Source organism: Filobasidium floriforme (genome assembly GCF_021052385.1).
Source record: "Filobasidium floriforme strain CBS 6241 chromosome Unknown HD553scaffold_9, whole genome shotgun sequence".
Classification (NCBI taxonomy): domain Eukaryota; kingdom Fungi; phylum Basidiomycota; class Tremellomycetes; order Filobasidiales; family Filobasidiaceae; genus Filobasidium; species Filobasidium floriforme.
The window spans coordinates 648,342-666,254 of NW_025763630.1; the positions used below are offsets into that span (position 1 = coordinate 648,342).

General features: G+C 52.6%; 4 protein-coding genes across 4 annotated transcripts; 2 read left to right on the plus strand and 2 right to left on the minus strand.

Moving 5' to 3' along the window:
• Positions 1-261: 261 nt before the first annotated feature.
• HD553DRAFT_226814 (putative serine/threonine-protein kinase) lies at positions 262-3,811 on the minus strand. Its single transcript, XM_046177280.1, has 11 exons — positions 3,629-3,811; positions 3,319-3,546; positions 2,767-2,891; positions 2,598-2,694; positions 2,493-2,530; positions 2,127-2,180; positions 1,843-1,985; positions 1,670-1,771; positions 1,288-1,601; positions 1,123-1,218; positions 262-1,046 (listed from the first exon to the last, which is right to left on the minus strand). The coding sequence occupies exons 1-11, from the start codon at positions 3,663-3,665 to the stop codon at positions 322-324; spliced, it is 1,959 nt and encodes a 652-aa protein (XP_046037189.1). The 5' UTR covers positions 3,666-3,811; the 3' UTR covers positions 262-321.
• Positions 3,812-6,038: 2,227 nt separating this feature from the next.
• HD553DRAFT_226882 (uncharacterized protein) lies at positions 6,039-9,995 on the minus strand. Its single transcript, XM_046177281.1, has 15 exons — positions 9,822-9,995; positions 9,406-9,750; positions 9,152-9,335; positions 8,422-9,077; positions 8,247-8,360; positions 7,909-8,184; positions 7,578-7,842; positions 7,356-7,513; positions 7,221-7,293; positions 7,033-7,164; positions 6,908-6,969; positions 6,627-6,837; positions 6,401-6,542; positions 6,189-6,336; positions 6,039-6,129 (listed from the first exon to the last, which is right to left on the minus strand). Exons 1-14 carry the CDS (start codon positions 9,885-9,887, stop codon positions 6,282-6,284), a joined length of 2,739 nt encoding a protein of 912 aa, XP_046037190.1. The 5' UTR covers positions 9,888-9,995; the 3' UTR covers positions 6,039-6,129; positions 6,189-6,281.
• HD553DRAFT_310401 (zinc knuckle-domain-containing protein) lies at positions 9,966-10,726 on the plus strand. The gene is made up of 2 exons (XM_046179836.1): positions 9,966-10,322; positions 10,396-10,726. Exons 1-2 carry the CDS (start codon positions 10,254-10,256, stop codon positions 10,561-10,563), a joined length of 237 nt encoding a protein of 78 aa, XP_046037191.1. The 5' UTR covers positions 9,966-10,253; the 3' UTR covers positions 10,564-10,726.
• A 3,030-nt stretch (positions 10,727-13,756) lies between these two features.
• On the plus strand, positions 13,757-17,215 carry HD553DRAFT_310408 (choline dehydrogenase). The gene is made up of 11 exons (XM_046179837.1): positions 13,757-14,120; positions 14,202-14,434; positions 14,553-14,656; positions 14,744-14,809; positions 14,878-14,960; positions 15,035-15,076; positions 15,147-16,030; positions 16,100-16,186; positions 16,265-16,446; positions 16,532-16,673; positions 16,767-17,215. Exons 1-11 carry the CDS (start codon positions 13,856-13,858, stop codon positions 16,947-16,949), a joined length of 2,271 nt encoding a protein of 756 aa, XP_046037192.1. The 5' UTR covers positions 13,757-13,855; the 3' UTR covers positions 16,950-17,215.
• The last annotated feature ends 698 nt before the right edge of the window (positions 17,216-17,913 follow it).

A 17,913-nucleotide genomic window follows, 5' to 3' on the forward strand; every position in this document is an offset into this window, starting at 1 on the left:
TATCATGTCCGTCAAGACAGCAACCAGATTCGGGGGAATGATATTATAATCGCTACAAATGGTCAATCACAATCGATTCTTCAAAACGTCGAGAACCGGACAATAATCTCGTCAAACTATTCTACTATGGCGGCGCGGCACGATGGTTGCGGTGCTTGCCATGATATTAAAATGTCTGGTGTCCGGCCGTCTGCGGATTAAAATTGGGGAAGAACAAGGCTACACTTGGTTGAAGAGACTGTTCTCTTCTTCTACACGTCGTGAAAAAAGGATGATGTTGCCCAACGAGAAGGGTGTGTGTATGGAAGGTCGTGGCGCCGCTTAGTAGTGCATGGGACTAGCGGGAGTGCTGTGAGTCACCACCTGCTTGGCCAATGGAGACTCTCCGATAGGCTTCTTCCTTCGACCGAGCAGAGTCGCTGCATCCATATTGAGGTCAAAGGTTGCCTTGTTGCCTCCACTGCCCCGACCACGGTCTCGCTGACCGGCACGCCCATCGTAAAGAGCCGCTTCGGCTTGTCGTCGATCTGCTCCACCACGTCCCTGGTAGTGTTTCGATGACGGTGCCGCGTTGACTCCAGACGCCGCCTGGGCCTTGGCGCGTTCTCGGTGTTCGTTGATCGTTTTAGCCACTACTTCGCCATGCTTCCTTCGAGCGTGCTCGATCTGGGCGTCTTCGTCCACATCCTCGTCCTCCTCGTTGAGTTCTTGCATGAACCCTCGTCCGGCTCCTCCGGGCACGTTGGCCCCGACACCCCGCCTGTGTCCGCCTTCCTCCTCCATTCGGTGTACGGCATAGGTGACATCGAATGCTTCCTTCAATGCGCTTACACCGGGAGATCGTCCCTCACGGTTACCAGCACGAACAGAAGCAAGTAGAGGCGAGTCGATAGGAATGTTCGAAGCGGTGGTGGGCGGGTGCGATCTGGGAGGAGCGGTACCGGCTCCGGTAGGCTTCTCGTTGCACCAAGGGTGAGCTAGGAACTCATCGATAGTGTAACGCTGGTTCGGGTCGACGCAAAGCAAGTGGGTGATGAGATCCTTGGCTGAAGAGATGACCGAAAGAAAGGGATGATCAGGGTCTCTCCGTGTGGGTACTCGGACTTTGAGGTAGAAGCTCACCCGAATGCGAGATATCGTCCCACCAAGGGCTCAGGAAGGTGTAGTAACCGCGAGCTACCTTTTCGGTCAAGACGCTGATACTCTCGTCGTAGAAGGCTGTTGAAGCAAGCGCGCGTATAACTTAGAACATAGGCTTGCTGTAGCCCGCGCCGACCCATGACTTACGAGGGAAACCACAGAGCAAAGTATAAAGGACACATCCGAGAGCCCACATGTCGACCGATTTCGAGTACCTCTCATCCTTGACGATTTCAGGCGCAGTGTATCCGACAGTACCACAAGGAGTTTGAGTAACTTCGTCCCAGACGATCTTGGAGAGACCGAAGTCGGCAATCTTGACGAGTCCAATTCCACCACCGCCTCGACCGTGAACGAATTGACCCTCGTCCTCTTTCTCCTCATCGTAAGGTCGCTGGATGGGGTGCTTTGACGGGACGATGGGAATTCGCTCGAAGAGCAAGTTCTCGGGCTTGATGTCACTGTTGGGAAAGCAGTACGTCAGACACCTCAAACATGAGAGCGTTCGACGTCACCAGTTTAGACTCACCGATGAACCACTCCTCGTACCTCGTGAAGGTACCGAATACCGTCAGCCACCTGCATGATGACGTGTCTCGAAAGTTCTTCGCTGAAATAGGTCAACTTGACGCTGTTGAGGGGATCGACGGCGATGTGAGCGTGGAAACTAGGTGTATAAGGAGATCTCGATTCAAAGCTTACATTTGATGGAAGAGCTCTCCTCCCTCCATTAGCTCGAGGACCAAGAAGTAGTGCTCGTCGCTCTCGCTAAAGCTGATCAACTTGATGATGTTCGGGTGGTTCGTCCCTCGCATAATTTGGACCTCTTTGAGAATGTTGGCGCGCTGAATTGACAGGGAAGGAAGGTGTCAGCGATTGTCTATGCAGTGTACCAAGCCAAGAGCTTGAAACGAAATGAGGAGAAATCGTCGCAAACTCTGAGAACGAGGGGGAAGGGTAGATTTGTACGGGACAGTGACACCAACCTCCGTAACTCTGGGCCTCTTCTTGAAGTTGGGGTTCAAGTGCTTGTTGCCGGACTGTGCATTAGAACAGAAGGCGGCGAGTATGGAGGAGGACGGAAGGATTGGGAAAGGAACAGGAAACGATCAGCCATCTGATCTCGATTTTCCCTTCTCTTCGTTTCCTCCCCGAGCAGGATCGAGACCAAGAGTATACGGAGGTTGGCTAGCTGTCGCGCAAGTGGGAGAGGGCATGGGGCAAGAAGAAATACGAAGCAGAAGCGCATTTTCTCGAGACCCATGTCTCCTCGCCAAGTATACTCTTGCCTCGAGATCCCGCCGGAGGGCCGGCTTCGCTGATGAAGAGGTATGAAAACGACCTTGACTCACTTGAGTGGCGTTGAGCTCGTACTTCCTGACGACCTTGACTGAAATGCGTAACGTCGCAGTCAGGAAGTAATCCCCCGCGATGAGAAGCCGAAATATATAACTTACCGGCAACCTTCTGCCCACTGGTCCTGTCGATGGCTTTGTATACATTAGAGAAGGCACCGTCTCCCATTTTCTCGACGAGCTTGAAACCTTCCAAACCCTGAAAAAGGTGCCATCGATATGAGTCGGTTAACATTGACTTCAAACCACCTTCCTACTTCTGACCACTCACGGGGTAATTGGGCATCTTCTCCCTCTGTTCCCTTTCCTCCCTAACAATCTGCTGAGCCTCCCGTTGGTAGTCGGGTGATGCGAGAGGTACCTGGCTGTGCTGCTGACTCCCTTGGTGCGAGGGAGCTGTAGTGGGAGATGATAGAGACAGCCCGTTGATCCGAGTTATGGGATTGGACGAGTTTGATGTGGAGGCGGTCCGTAATAGAGGCATGTTGCAAGAGTTAACCAGGATGATTCGTACATACGTGGCGTAATGACATCGAGATGGGCATTGTCGGTCGATTGATCGAGTGTTGTGTTTTGGCGATGGTGTTTATAAAGGGTGGAACGTTGTGGCGGTACCGAAGCGATAGGCCAAGAATGATGGATGAAAGGGAGAGTGACGTCATTTGTAAGCATCAAATTGTCTCGACTTGAAACGTCGATCAAGCGAAAGGAGTGCGGCGGACGTGGAGTGAAAGCTTGATGAGATTGCACCGCCCCAAGCGATCATCCCATAAGATTGTCCGATGATGCACCTCCTCTCGCTCAACCCGTACCAAAAACGCACCTTGCAGATTGTCGTTCATAGCTTGAGCTTGTTGTCGGTTCTGTCCGCTGTACCCTTGCACACCGCCGCCTCCGTATCCCGCCTGTTGTTGCTGCTGTGCTTGCTGATGCTGAGCCTGAGCGTATTCTTGTTGTTGACGAGAGTGATGACCTGACGTCGAGGCGTTGGTAGGTTGAGCAGGAGCAGGGGCGGAAGATGGTTGGGCGTTCTTGCCGTGACGAATAAGGTCTGGATAGTAACAGGAGCAAACGGATGAGCGACCGTCCCGGCAGTGGTAGATGAATGCTGGTTGTCTGCTTCGTGGACATACTCTTGAATGCGTCAATGACTACTCCTCCACCAGGCATCTTGGGCGATCTGGTTGCTTCGACGGATGACTCGGACTGGCCGAATCGATGAGGGCTGGAAGTTGTGATTTGACGAAAAACGAGCGATCGAGAAGCAGGGCGATTCTTGCACGAGGCGTTCAAGTGCAGGGATTTCGATTTATAAGTTCGATGACGATGACGTTTGGTATGCGACGTTCCAGTTGCTGCAGGAATCGGGCGTCGGAATTGTCGTTATGTATTGCTAAGCTTTCGTTTCGGTCTAGGTCGATCGAGTAGGTCTGCAAACTCTGCGAGGTAGGGGAGCTTGCTGATCACTGGTGGCCTGGTAGGTTTATAAGAAGGAAGTGTATCGCTATCCAGTCCTTCGACCTCGCTCGTTCGTGTCTGCACAGCGGCTGTCCAAAGTAGACTGGTGGCTTTCTACACAGTTCTCGGGAGGGAGCGATGTTCGACAAATCGTCATGACCCATGACGACGACGACGGCCCGCTATGACGAGCCCCGTATTCCTTTCTCTCTCCCCTTGATCGATGACGCGGTGACGCGTGAATAGGAAGAATGGCGTAGGCTGCGTCGATCCTGCCGCTCACGCCTGACCACGCGAGCGCCACTGCGAACGATGACGTCTATGCCCTGTACAGGCGAGGTACGTAACCCACTGCATGTCAGCCGTCAGAGGCAGCTCCGACAGAGGTCGAGCCGCGTTTCAGGCGCGAACGAATTACCGTCAAAACTCCTCCTCTTTTCTGAACGACGTCACGGGACCATCACCTGGAATCTGAGTTGTCGGCACGGCTGTTGGAGCGAATCGCAAAAATTGCGGACGATACCGATCGTGACGTCGTGATTCTTTGCACAAAGGAAGTGCGCTACATGTGGGTCATCGCATACGAGCATTATATACCACCAACACGTCTTGGTGTGGCAGACCCCGCCCTTGAGGCAGCCCCGATACCCGCTGACCTGCGAGGTGTCATACCGGGGCCTGCTATTCGGGGCGTACGAGCCGCAGATGCTGCCTTTTCCAGATCCAGGGCTCGATCCCGCTCTCTCCTGAAAAAAGTGGGGATGTGAACACAGTTTTCAGTCCTTGTACGACCGCGTTCCCGGGCAGAAGAATCGAGACTCACTTTTCCCGTTGATTGGCCATTTCCTGTTCGATCTCCGCCTTTTTAGAAAAGTCTCTCGACGCCCGGGCGTGTGCGAGACCGTCGACGTTGCGTTCTCGAATGCTGTAAAACACCCCTCCCAAGTCTGCGAGCCATTCGGCCGTGACGGATGTGACACACATCATGTATTCTGCGAACGCAGACCAGGTCAGACAACTGGCCCTTGACATAATGATGCAGATTGATCACTCACGCTTCGACGTCATTACCACTGTTGGACCAGCACTAAATCAGTATACGATCGCTGTCACTCGTATCTTGCGCCTTCCTGTACTCACGTTCGTGGTAGATGACAAAATCCGGTTGGTAACCCAAGCCTGACAGAGCGGAAGTTGGATGCAAGATGCATGGTACCTGTCGATAGAGCCGGGAAGATCGTCAACCAACCGATGCCATACCTCAAGAGGTTACTGTTACCGAACTTACCCCTGTCCTAATGTTGACATATTCGCCAATACCCTTGACACGAGCGGCCTGGTGGAAATAACCTGCCGTGATACATTTCCTGCAGAAGCCCCCGATGTCAGTCTTCACGCGGATTAAATGTCGAGACCCGCCAGAACCAACCTGATAATGTCCCAATCTGTTCCTACAGTTGACGTGCAATCCATCTTTTGGGTCTTCATGATATCTTCCAGCTGCCCACGAACTTCTCTGGCTTTACGTAGCAGTTTCGGGTGGAGGAAGTGTTTGACACACCAGTCGTCTCGATATCTGCATAGTGAGGATATTTAGCATGCTTCCCGATGTTCAGTCCGCCAAGCATGTACATACCCGTGACTCTTCCACTGCTGATACACGTGCAGTAGCGTCAAATGATCACTCTCGGGTACGAAAAACTTCTCCCTGGCGGCGTCGCTCTCCTCTTGTCTCTCTTTTGGCCGGTAAAAGACCGATGGCACCGACAACATCGAGACGATCGTCAACATCTCGGATGCGCACTTGTATTCGGAGGCCGTGATGAGCATCTTGGCTAATGATGGTTCCATGGGGAAATCAGACATCCGCTTCCCGTCCTTGGTCAAGTCTCCGATGTTGTCCAAGGCCCCCAGTACCCAAAGCTGGTACATTGAGTTGAGGATATTTTCCTGCAGAAGCACCGAGGTTCAGTAGACCCTCTTTGGCTACTTCCAGATCGACAATCTGCGTACCTGCGGAGGCGGATCCATAAAGTCGAACTCTAAGAGATTCTTCACGCCAAGGGATTTCAGCAGCAATACAGTGTTTGCCAGATTCGTTCGCTGGATTTCCGGGATGTTGCTCGGGAAGAGTTCATTCTCAAAGGCGGTCTGTGTGAACAATCGGTAACAGAAACTACGATAGGGTGGCTGAGAATAAGCTTCATCCTCGCAATTGTCCGGCAGCAAACTTACCCAGGCCCTGTCCGCCCTGCTCGCCCTGTCCGTTGACCACAATTCGCTTGACTGATCGGCGTGATTTGGAGTGCGTCCATACCGACTCGGGGATTATACATCTTGAGTTTGGAATATCCAGAGTCGACGACGTAGAGAATACCATCGACTGTCATGACAAAGATCGATCAGCTAGCTTTCAAAGGAGAAACGGGCAAGAAAGATTTGCTCACCTGTCAGCGACGTTTCGGCGATGTTGGTCGCGACCACAACTTTTCGACGTCCGTCGGGTGTAGGCTGAAAGATCTTGGCTTGCAGATCTGCAGGCATCTGGGAGTAGATAGGGAGAATCGCCAAAGGTTCCGGGTCCTCGAGCTGGTTCAACCGTTCTGCGGCGGGTAAGGTGGATCAGGTCTGGGGAAATACGCCCTGCTCTGGCGGACAAATAGGTCGACTCACCATCGATAACCGAACAGGTCACTTCGATATCTTCCTGACCAGTCATGAATACCAGAATGTCACCTTGAGGACTCGACAGATGGATTTGTAGCACCTGCTTAATCGCGCTGTCGACGTAGTCCTCGCAGGGCGATTTGCTGTGGAACGTCTCAACAGGGAACGTTCGACCGGGAATGGTGAAAGTAGGGGCGTGCCCGTAGAAGTTGGAGAACTAAGAGAGAAAGAGCAATCTTCCAGTCGGTCAATCTGGTTTTGACGATGTCGTGATTCGGCCGACTCACCTTCTCTGCGTTCATAGTAGCAGAAGTTACAATCAACTTGAGATCTCTCCGGCGCATCAGGACTGCACAAAGGTTCATAAAGGTTAGCTGTTGTGAAAAGGTCGGGTCAACTGGTATACACTCACTCTTTCGGAGAAGACCCATCAATACATCCGTACTCAATGATCGCTCGTGCGCTTCATCCAGGATGATGACGGTATATCGGTCCAGATCCCCTTCATTCAGCGACTCTCTAAGCAAAACACCATCCGTCATGTCTGTTTTGCAAATGATCAGATCCCGCAATCTGATATCCACGTATCATCCAACTAACATTTGATCTTGGTTGCCTTTGATGTGACATCTTCGAAACGAATGGCATAACCAACGGTGGATCCCAGTTCGCACTGATCGGCAGTAGTCTCAGCAAGACTTGTCAAAGGAGCCAACGCTATCCGACTTCACTCACTTCCATCTCTTCGCTGACTCGCTTAGCCACGGACATCGCTGCCACACGTCGAGGTTGTGTACATCCGATGATGCCATGATTGCAGTACCCGTCTTCGTACAGGAATTGGGCCAGCTGAGTGGTCTTTCCGGAACCCGTCTCACCGACAACGATGGTGACTGCAGGCGAGGCGAAGAACGTCAAACACTGGAATTAAGCTCGCGCACAACTCGATAAACTCACCTTGATTTTCGCGTATAGTCTTCATCAGATCTTCACGCACCGCAAAAGCCGGTAGGTATTCTCGCTGTTCTTTAAGAGTCCTAGTCCTAGCGAAATTGGAACTACCTTCCGTCTTCTTCATATGGGAAGCGAATTGCGAGTCCGCCTTGTAGTTGGTCTCCAGAACCTCGTTCTTTTGCCCTTCAGCTCCAAGATTCGGTTCGTCTTTCACCCCCATGATGTTACCAAGCGTCGTCCCGCCGACAGCGGCCATTTTCGCAGCAGCCTAGAGCGGATTACAAGCGAATGAGCACGTGTGTCGAAGCGCAAGTTATACCTAGCCTAGACTCACCTTTGCTCGCTCTTGCTGTTCCCGCTTCTCTCTGACCAGAGCACTCCCCTTTTTGCTGAAGATAGCCAAATCACTTGTCGGATCTCTGATCGGACTAATTGGGTCCAGCTGTCTGGTATAGGCAACCCGTCCGTCAAGGAAGGGAGGTTTGATGTCGTGTACCAGGACATGCACTCGAGAACCGGAATCGTCCTCAAAGTCCAGATCGACCATGCCCTTCGTCATGACACCCGATGTCATCATTCGGTTGTTCTCCCAGGCGTCTGTATCGGCGTTCTGCAGACGAAATCGAAACCGTGAGCGCCTCATTTCAAGGGCATTCAGATCGTTCAGCTTACCCATTGAGCCTGTTTAGCCGTCAACTTTTTGGCCTGCTTGGCTTGCATCTGGGCCTCCTGTTCTCGAGTGACATCTTCGTATCCAGCAAACGGGTTATGCTCCTCGTCTCCTGCCTGATTTCGAGTCGGATTCAGCTGAGCGGCAACACGACGGAATAATCTCGGGTAGACTCACGACAGCTCCTTCGTCATACGTGCTATACCAATCTCGATCGAGGCGAACCTGCTCTTCTTCCCATTCTTTGGCATCAAATTCCATGCCATCCCCATCGGGCGAAGCATCGCCACCCCTTGCATTTCTTCGCGGAGTGGGTGCGTCCCATGCTCGATTTGGGCCGCGCCCAGGGGTCGCTCCGCCTCGACCTCCTATTCGAGGAGTTTCGTCCCAGCCACGATTCGGGACTCGCATGCTGCCTCCATCCAAGTCTCGGACATCCGTCCGGTTGGTTCGGGGCGTAGGGGCATCGTTCCAATCCTTCGGCCGACCTGGGTCTCGACGGTCTCGATCATCCCTACGTCCACCTCGATAATCATTACGATCATCCCGTCTATCCCTATCCCTATCGTATTTCCGCTCTTCCCGATTCAGTCCTCGATTTCCCCGCCTTGCGAATTCCCCCAACCCCTTATCGCCCGGCCGGTTATCTCGCATCTCCCTGGTATCCGCTGACAGCGCCAAGGTCCCTCCTACGGCTAGGTTGGTAGGCATGTTTCTCGACTTGAGGCGAGCTGCAAGAGCTTCCCTGGCAGCGCTCGGTAGTCCGCCGGTATGAGTAGGGGTTTCGGGGACACGTTGACGAATGTTATCCTTCCTGATGGGTAACGCCGGGACTAAGCAACATGAATGGTCAGTTTGGAACAGCAAATGAGCCACAGACTGGGTGTGAATCCAAGGGCTCGCTAACCTTTGAACACTCCGCCCGAATTTCTATCTGTCACCTCGTCGCTATCCTTATCTAGGCGTTGTCGCTTGCTCGCTTGTTGGTCGGTTGAAGAGCTTGATGCAGATGCGGCTCTCTTTTCCGCGGCCAGCCTATCCAGGCCAAGCAAGGAAGCTCTAGGCTGAGTGTTAGGGGCTTTAAATGTGTGCTAGAGCGAGAAATTGCAATCAGCCCGAGTACAGTGATACCAGAAACCGCTGCAGTAGAGAACGACTCACGTCACTTGTTCGGATGAGACCGCCTCGTTGCCTAGACGCTGCAGGCTGTACATCCCCGGACTCGTGCGTCATCCCGTCATCCAATTGCTCTGTATCGTTACCAACGTGTGCATTTCCCCTCTCCATGGATGTTCCAGCTCGATGTTCGCCATTCGAGCTGTGAGAAACCGCCGAAAGATGTGCTAGGATCTCAGCATGCAAGGAGAGCAAGAAGTCCTTGTCGAATTTCCCGAAAGACGAAGCGGCCTTGTGGAAAGCTTCCCCGGAATGATTGTGCCGAGCAATATCAATGACTCGCTTTGCCAAAAGGTCGTTGGGATTCACAGTGTTGAGCCGACGAGACAGCTGAGAATGCAGATCATTATCGCTTGGGTCTTGAGAGGCTGCAGACCCAGTCTTGTGAAGCCCGAGCTCACCTCGATCGCCACATGGTGTATAAACTCTTCCGATTCGTTCCCGGTTCCCTTGGCCTCTGCAGACATGGTGCACTACGTTGTATCGCACAAGACTGTGCGTCGGTATTATACGAGGTGGATATCCATATGATGATTGCGCTTAATTGCTAGATCGATGTCGACAAGGGCTCGGCTTTCAGCGTTAGAGCAGCTAGCTCTCTGTGATATTGAACTCGATTGACCTGAGACTCTTCGACCTTGATCACACCTGACCCTTCAGTACATCACCCTCAAGGTTGCGGTTATGTCTTGCGTTCATCATATTGCATGTCGCAAAGCTCGACCTTGACATTCTGACCTCATCAACGTAGATCGTCCAGACAGATACTGTATCTCTGCACCGCCACATAGCTTGACGGCAATCGACGCATATTGGTAGGCAACTGCGCTGCGATGTCCTCGTTCAACCGCCCAAAACAACTTCAAAGATCAGACAAGGCACCACCCTCGACCGTCTGTCAGGTAAAGCACGATGCTACTTTCTGAACGTCGTCTCCAGCTCAAAGACTGAAACTTTGACATGCTTGCTGAATAGAAATGTACGCTCAAGGGCCACTATACGTATCAATGCAAAAACCCACGACCATATGTGCCCAGATTGAGCCGTAGTCAACGTCTAGAGAAGGATCTGAAGATTGGGGATACCAAGAAGAAAGGTGATGGACCTGCGATCGAACTGCCAGATGAGTTTAGAACCAAGTAAGTAATCCTGGTAGGCTCGGTGTAGCTGTGATATGGCTCATAGGAAACGTTGTTGCGGCTTGCAGGAAAGGCCTAGCGGATAAGATCTTGGCTGAACGAGAAGCTCAACGGATGTTGGACGAGAAGATGAACAAGGACAAGAAACAGAGACGAAGATCTTCCTCGTCAGTACCTTGATTTCGAACATCCTCAGCTCAACAACCTGGTGATCAGGTTCCGGTCTGACAAATATTCCGTTCACCTCTTCAGCTCATCGTCGTCGTCTGATAGCGATAGCGATAGCGATAGCGACTCCTCTTCCGCCACATCCAACTCTGATTCTGATTCATCCTTATCCTCTCGATCCGACTCGCCACCTCGACGGAAGAGGAGCACCAAAAGACGACCTTCGAGCTCAAGGTCGCGATCGCCTTCGAGGACGCGTCGACCGCGAAGCCCGGATGGTCGTGATAGGAGTGCGAGTCCTGTTCGAAGGAAGGAGAGGCGTGAGAGTGCGAGCCCTGTCAAGAGGACCAGAGACGCTTGAGTAAAGCAGAAGGCGGATGAAATGGTTTGGCAAATTCACGAGCTGCGAGTAGAGCAAGTCTCTTTATGTATCAGACAACACCAGATTTGCACCCAGCATGCATACGGCGCAGACATGTGTTGTTCTCGTATCGATGCGTCGGCCGCTCTTGACGGTCGCAAGTGATCGGCGGATTATCAGGGGAATCAAATATCGCTCGGATGGAATAAGCCCGCGAGTTGCTTGGGGCAGCCTTCGAGTTTGCCGGCAAACCCACCGCCAGATGGATATCCAGTCGCCAGCCGATCGAAGATCGGCCTCTTCACAGCAACATGGGTACGATCTAGAGCTGTCGTGATTTGGAACAAGGTAGGCTGACGCGCTTCAACGCGACTTCCCGTGGCTCTTCGGCGGTGGTAACATATCATGCCATAGAGAGCCATGGAATGCTCACTTGTAACCTCAAATGACGTTCACCTTGTCGCCTTTTCTTTGTATCAACAAGGTTCAAGCGGTCACTACAATGGAACTCGCAGCAAGGTAACGGAAATATCAAGCCTTCGAGAGCTCCGCCAAACTCTCGATGTTGTAATGGACGGAACACTTTACCTGCACCACCTTCTGCCAGAATCGCTCTCCCTGATAATCTGGGTGTCGTCCTCCCATGCCATGGAAAGCTAGATACCGTGTTTGACTCCCAGCGATCATCGAGCAAGCCCAGATGTCTTCGTCGCCGGGTCGCTGCCAAGCCCATGCGTAGTGCTGTTCATGAAGATGGCCTTCTCTGACTCGCATATCCTGCGCGCCTCGGCTCCAATACTGAACGTAAGCTTCTTTCTCCCGCTTGTCCTCCCGGCTGAAATGCTCTTCTTCCGGGAGTACCAGGAAATGATAACGGTCCCTGTCCTCTTTCCGCCGCTTATCGTCTCCTAACCGCCACTGATAGATTTCCCACTGTCAATGTCAGTATCGATTAGTGTCAGCATCACAGACACGAGCCATATCATGCATACAAAACGGGTTCGATCTCACGTTTTGACCATCCGCGCTTTCCCTCATCAATCTGGAGAAGCCCCCCGTCTCCGCGCACATAGCTCTGGTCCAAGCCGTAAGAAATCTCCTATAGCTGATATCATGAACCGATCGGAGCTTCCCATGTTTCTTATAGGATTCGGGAAGTCTCGTGACAAATATCTGTGCCAAGTCCGCAGTCTGACAGTGAGTCGTCCTGGCCGAAGCGAATGATGCACCTTCCCTTGCGGCAGAAAAAACGATCGATGTCGTCGCACCTGTGTTCAGCTCATTGCTAGTAAGCTCGGTGAGAGGGCTGGTAACAGCAGTTATGGTGATCTCTCCGGTATTAGGGTTGATTTCAATGATGTCATCAGCCACGGTCGTAGGCTGGGCTACAGTCGGATCCGTCATGATGAAGGGCGTGATGGGATATCGATACGAGGCCAAAAGCTGGTGAGATATCGGTTTTCACCCTGTCACGTAGTCTCCGATATGATTCCTTCTATATAGAACGGGCCTGTCTCTAGATCACTATATCGCTTTCCTTCTCGCCGCGGCGCTCCTTTGTTTGCTACGGGGGAGATTGCCGATTGTGGAAAGGGAGTTTCATAATGGATCCCTGTAGTCTCCCACCTGAGAGATTAATACACCGTTCACCTAGTCCTCAAGTCAGGACCAGGGAAGTTGTTGTTGTTCCGGTTTGGTGAATCGTACCATTCAAGGTATATACTGGATGTAGCTGGTGTGGTGCCGAAACAACAGACAAAGTCCGCGCTGCGCGATACTCAGGAGATGTTTGTCAACAGCGAAACTCAAGCATGCGCTTAGCGGCTGTATCGACGGCGCATTAAGATATGCATACATGTGTAACTTTTGTTTCTAGGATTATGGGCTGCGCCAAGACAAATGTGATCTCCGGTGGCCGTACTCAACATTCAGCAACGGTTTGAGTGAAACCCGCGCCATCGTGACATCATATAGGTTAATCTTGCTCAGTCGGAATTGGGAAAAGTTTGAGGGCTTGCCGCCATCTCGTCGTCGCTGTGTACGTGGTACAAAGTCCGGCTGACTCCAGAATGCGGTGCATATTCATCATCGACGTTACTTAAAGTCAGGACCGTTAAAATGCCCGGCTGCTGATTTCGGATATGGCAAGTTTTGGAATTAGTCCGACCGAGCCAAGTGACGTCTTCTATTATTTTACAGGTCGTCGATTGTGATAAACGTGCGACCCATGACGAAAGACAAGCGTTGCACTGCTATCTTCCCCTCGAGTAATCTTGCAGCTGCACTCCACTTCATGAGGATCATGCGCTGTGCAGTTCTCAACTGTACCAACGAATGAACAGCTGAATGCATGCTGTGTTGCGAGTGTGGCCCATGTGAGACTCGGGTTGAAACTTCGTTCATCATTCATCCGGAAGCTGTGCTTTTGTTCGCGCGCTTGGCACCAGATCTCGTCCCGGCTATGCACACGTCATCGCTTCTCATCGGAGCCGAGCGGCTGTGTGGCGCTGTGTCGGGGGTCCTTTGGGTGGATCGGTCCGGGGGCAAGAGGGAGGAGGACGAGGGTTAGTTTCCGTTTCAGGAAGCAACCACATGGGGCATCAGATGACGAACGAGTTTTGGGAAAAAAGATGATGGATCATCGTCAAAGGAAGGTCAAAGGGGTGAAAGTATATATAAACGCAACCGACAGGGGTCAAGAAGCGAATCACCATGATGCCATCGACTCCGGTCGTTCTTGTCACAACGCTCGCAACACTCGTCCACCATGTTGCTGCTTAAGACTCACTACCTCGTCCCTCTCCTCCTCTCCTTCACGGTTGACTTGACCTCGGCCTCACCCGCTCCTCAGAAACGCACGACCACGCTAGACAACGGCGCTCAGGTCAATGGAAAGACGTACGACTACATCGTTGTCGGCGGAGGACTTGCCGGCTCCGTCTTGGCAAAGAGGTTGACCGAAGGTCAGGCGGGAAGGACGGTGCTAGTAGTCGAGGCTGGAGAAGACAGGGAAGGTGATGAGAGGGTATACGGTCAGTCTTGCTTCTCTGAGTCTTTTCACGTCGTATTCCAAGGTCGATAACTCAATACCCTCTCAATTCCCTTCTGAACAGATGCTTCTCGATACCAATCCGCCTTTGATACCGAGCTCGACTACGCCTTCCAGACGACCCCTCAACCGAGTTCTGGTTCGTCCTCGGAAGCGAAGACCATCCGTGCCGGAAAGATGCTGGGAGGATCTACGGGGATCAACGGACTAGCCTGGAGCAAACCACACGATTTCCAGATCGATGCGTTGGCTGCCGTAGGGAATGAAGGGTTGAAATGGGACGTCTTGCAAGGATACGTGAGTCCACCAAAGCTCGACTCCCAATCTTCCCAGTCTTCCCATAGTCCGACTTAGCCTATCCGAGGATCTTAGAACGCTGATATCAGGTCATTTCCTTCCTGATATCAACTGGTAGATGAAAAAAGCCGAAGGGTTCCAACCTCCTTCGAACGGGTATCAATTCGATGCAAGCTGCCATGGCTCTGGTGGACCGATTGGTGTGCAATTTGATGCTAGCTCGTGAGTTTCTTCAAGTCGACTTCGGCTCAACACAGTCATCGTCAACTGACTGGCACTGTGTGGTGATGTTTTCGTGCCGTCTCATAGGTCTCCTAACGATTTGGAAAGGAGTTTCAGCCAGACTCTGGACAACCTCGGGCTACCTGACGCTCGGTAAGTTGGCTTGCTGATCACTTCCACAAAGGCTCAACAGCTGAACAGTCCGCCTTCTCTGCCTCTAGGGGGAAGGACTTGACCTGTGGAGATCCTGCTGGGTCGGCACAGATTTCGAACACGAAGAGCGGGAACACCAGGATTACGGCTTGTGAGCTTTGGATTTACGATGGGCTATGGATTACGAGTGAGAGCTGATAGGAAACGGATGGCGGTGTATGATAGACCGGGGTTATTTGCGGGGTCAGGACATCGACAATCTGACCAGTAAGTTACATAGTTTAAGTATAGAATCCAGTAGGATCCAGTACCTAACAGGAACGTAATGCCCAACCAGTCTTGACCACGGCTCAAGTCGGGAAGGTCCTCCTCTCGGAAGGTTCCAGCCCTACGGCCACGGGAATCGAGTTCCGTGACAACGCCGGTACCACTTACACCGCCAAGGCTAATCTCGAGGTCATCATGGCCGCCGGATCCATCATGTCGCCCGTCATCCTTCAACATTCAGGTATCGGACCCAATTCGGTTTTGAGCTCGGCTTCGGTCGGTTCGAGGGTAGATTTGCCTGTCGGGATGAACCTCGTCGATCAGGTGACGACCACGACCAACTGGCAATTTTCCGGAAACAGAGGCGGGGCGCAAGAGATTCTATTCCCTAGGTTCCAGGACATGCTTGAAGGTGCCGATGCTGATAGAATGAGGGGAATCTTGGAGAATGATCTCGACGCTTACGCCCAGGATGCCGTCAACAATGATGCGGCGACCAATGCTACTGCTTTGAGAATGGTCCTTGAGATGCAGAGAGATTGGATCTTGAACCAAGACGCCGGGATCGCCGAGAGCTTCGATTACTCCTACGGAACTACATTGGGTTATGATTCGTGGTTCCTCCTGCCGTTCGGTCGAGGGTCCGTGAAGATCACCAACTCGGATGCCTATGCGCCTCCGTCCAACGGGGTCTCCATCGATCCGCGTTACCTCTCAAACGACTTTGATAGGCTCGCCCAGGGTGCCATTACCAGGTACACTCGGGAGGTCACCTATGCATCCCCGTTGAACGGCAAGATCACCAGCGAGGGAACGCCTGGATACGATGTCGGCGACTTGAATGCTTGGGCAGACTGGTCCGAAGGCAACTACAGGAGCAACTGGCACCCTATCGGGACGATCGCCATGATGAGCCAAGAGATGGGCGGGTGTGTCGACTCCAACTACCAGGTGGTAAGTAGGGGCCCTTCATTCGTTTCCATGAGCCGCACGCTGACATGCTCTTTCGTGGTTGATCGGTAGTACGGTGTCGGAAACCTGCGAGTCGTCGATGCTTCTATTCTGCCCTTCCAAGTGTCTTCCCACTTGATGAGTGTCCTTTACGGTCTGGTGAGTGTTGGAGTCATTCAATTCGATCATCTCTCGGTCAAGCTAATCATGAACACCATAAATTTTGCTCGTGTTCAGGCCGAGCGTGCTGCAGAAATCATCCTCGCGGCCAATCCCGGTAACAGCGACGGTGGTAACGGCGGCGGAAACACCCCGGAGCCCGAACCCCAGCCCACCGACGGGCGTCAGATTCACCCCAACGGGGACAATGGCAAGTGCCTGACGGTCACCGGTCAGCCTGCCGACGGAAGTGCCGTTGTGTAAGTCCTCTCTCACGACGGTTCACTTCGTAAGATATCGATATGCTCGTGCTGATTCGCCTCATTTGCTCTCGCGACATACCAGCATCTCGGACTGCGTATCGAACGGTGCTGGACAAAGGTGGAACGTTCAGAGGGGATCCACCTCGGTTCAATTGGGCGGTACCAACTATTGCGTAGACGCCGGATCCAACCCTTCGAACGGGGTCAAGGGCAAGATCTGGACCGTGAGTCTCGCCACCTGGGTCACTCTAATCGGGCTTTCCCGGTAGCTGATGTGTTTCCCCATATCCTTGACCTCCCTTGATTGGCCTTTGCAGTGCTACTCTGGCTTGGCCGCTCAGCGATGGTGGTTGACAGACGCCGGTGACGACCACCTTGCCGTTCAAGATCAAGGACAATGCCTCGATCTTCCTGATGGGAACAAGTCGAACGGGAACGTCGTTCAGACTTGGGCTTGCGATGGAGGAAACCCGAACCAGAAGTGGACCTTGTCTGCCTGATCGAAGGTGTGATCAACGAGTCTTCTGAGTTATTGAGATGAAGGAGAGGAAGAGAGGAGATATAGGTACCAAGGACAATCGAACATTTATGCTTTTTCCCGATGTAAACGAAACAAACGGGTCTCGGGAACCCCACCATAATTCTGGGATGTAGCGAGTACCGAATGACGGTGCTCCGTACAACAGCATATACGACTGCTTTACGGGAATTGATTGCAGCGCGATCTGGGATCTGGCCGATCTGGAATGAGGTGGATACGTGTGGTAATTGCAACGACCAACACGGCGTTTTGGATGACAATTGAGCGGAAGGAACCGCTCATCGGTGTTCGGGGCGATCACTCGACGCCACATGCGCACGCGAGATTGACGCAGATTGACGAGGGGCGTCGCTTGGGCGCGGCAAGCGGCAAGACGAACAAAAGAATCGCATCTGCCCTGTCGCCGTCACGCCCATTCCAGCGAAATGAACAGTGCCTTGCACGATGACAAAGACAAACAGACCCAGGTTCCCGCGTCAGATTGCAATAATAATCTCGATTCGGGTACGGTCGGCGGTGACAGCGACAAGGGAGACCCCGAGCTGTGAATGGGGTGCCTCGAGGTGTGCAGCTCTCGCCACCGCCGACGACATGCGAGACATGGCCGAGGCTGGGTAATCTAACAAGATCCTAGATTACGGTGTCGATCATGCCCGCGGCAATGGACAGAGCGCAGAGCCGTGTAGACCTGGCGTACTGTAATGGCTGAGCTCACTGCAATTCGAGTGGCAGGGTGGGGAGTGGGGTATACGGGCGAAACCGTCGGATCTTTCGTGACAGTGGAAGAGGACGAGATGGAAAGGAACGGTTTTTGATGTTCTTTTCCCCGCAATAGAATGATGATGCTTCCTTTTGGTATTTTGGTATTTTGCTATTCGCTCGCAGAAGACGCTCATCTTCTTCTTCCAGCTTCCAGCACCATC

What these genes read in the sequence shown, in the direction of transcription:
- HD553DRAFT_226814 (XM_046177280.1), bottom strand. Translation starts at nt 3,665, where the DNA reads ATGCCTGGTGGAGGAGTAGTCATTGACGCATTCAAGA. An exon ending in GGAGAGCTCTTCCATCAAAT is followed by an intron (nt 1,772 to 1,842) that starts GTAAGCTTTGAA and finishes TCCCCTCAACAG; the next exon opens with CGTCAAGTTGACCTATTTCA. An exon ending in GGACGATATCTCGCATTCGG is followed by an intron (nt 1,047 to 1,122) that starts GTGAGCTTCTAC and finishes TCATCTCTTCAG; the next exon opens with CCAAGGATCTCATCACCCAC.
- HD553DRAFT_226882 (XM_046177281.1), bottom strand. Translation starts at nt 9,887, where the DNA reads ATGTCTGCAGAGGCCAAGGGAACCGGGAACGAATCGGAAGAGTTTATA. An exon ending in TACACCATGTGGCGATCGAG is followed by an intron (nt 9,751 to 9,821) that starts GTGAGCTCGGGC and finishes CTGCATTCTCAG; the next exon opens with CTGTCTCGTCGGCTCAACAC. An exon ending in CGCCGAAACGTCGCTGACAG is followed by an intron (nt 6,337 to 6,400) that starts GTGAGCAAATCT and finishes TTGTCATGACAG; the next exon opens with TCGATGGTATTCTCTACGTC.
- HD553DRAFT_310401 (XM_046179836.1), top strand. Translation starts at nt 10,254, where the DNA reads ATGTCCTCGTTCAACCGCCCAAAACAACTTCAAAGATCAGACAAGGCA. An exon ending in CACCCTCGACCGTCTGTCAG is followed by an intron (nt 10,323 to 10,395) that starts GTAAAGCACGAT and finishes CTTGCTGAATAG; the next exon opens with AAATGTACGCTCAAGGGCCA.
- HD553DRAFT_310408 (XM_046179837.1), top strand. Translation starts at nt 13,856, where the DNA reads ATGTTGCTGCTTAAGACTCACTACCTCGTCCCTCTCCTCCTCTCCTTC. An exon ending in AGGTGATGAGAGGGTATACG is followed by an intron (nt 14,121 to 14,201) that starts GTCAGTCTTGCT and finishes CCTTCTGAACAG; the next exon opens with ATGCTTCTCGATACCAATCC. An exon ending in GCCGACGGAAGTGCCGTTGT is followed by an intron (nt 16,447 to 16,531) that starts GTAAGTCCTCTC and finishes GCGACATACCAG; the next exon opens with CATCTCGGACTGCGTATCGA.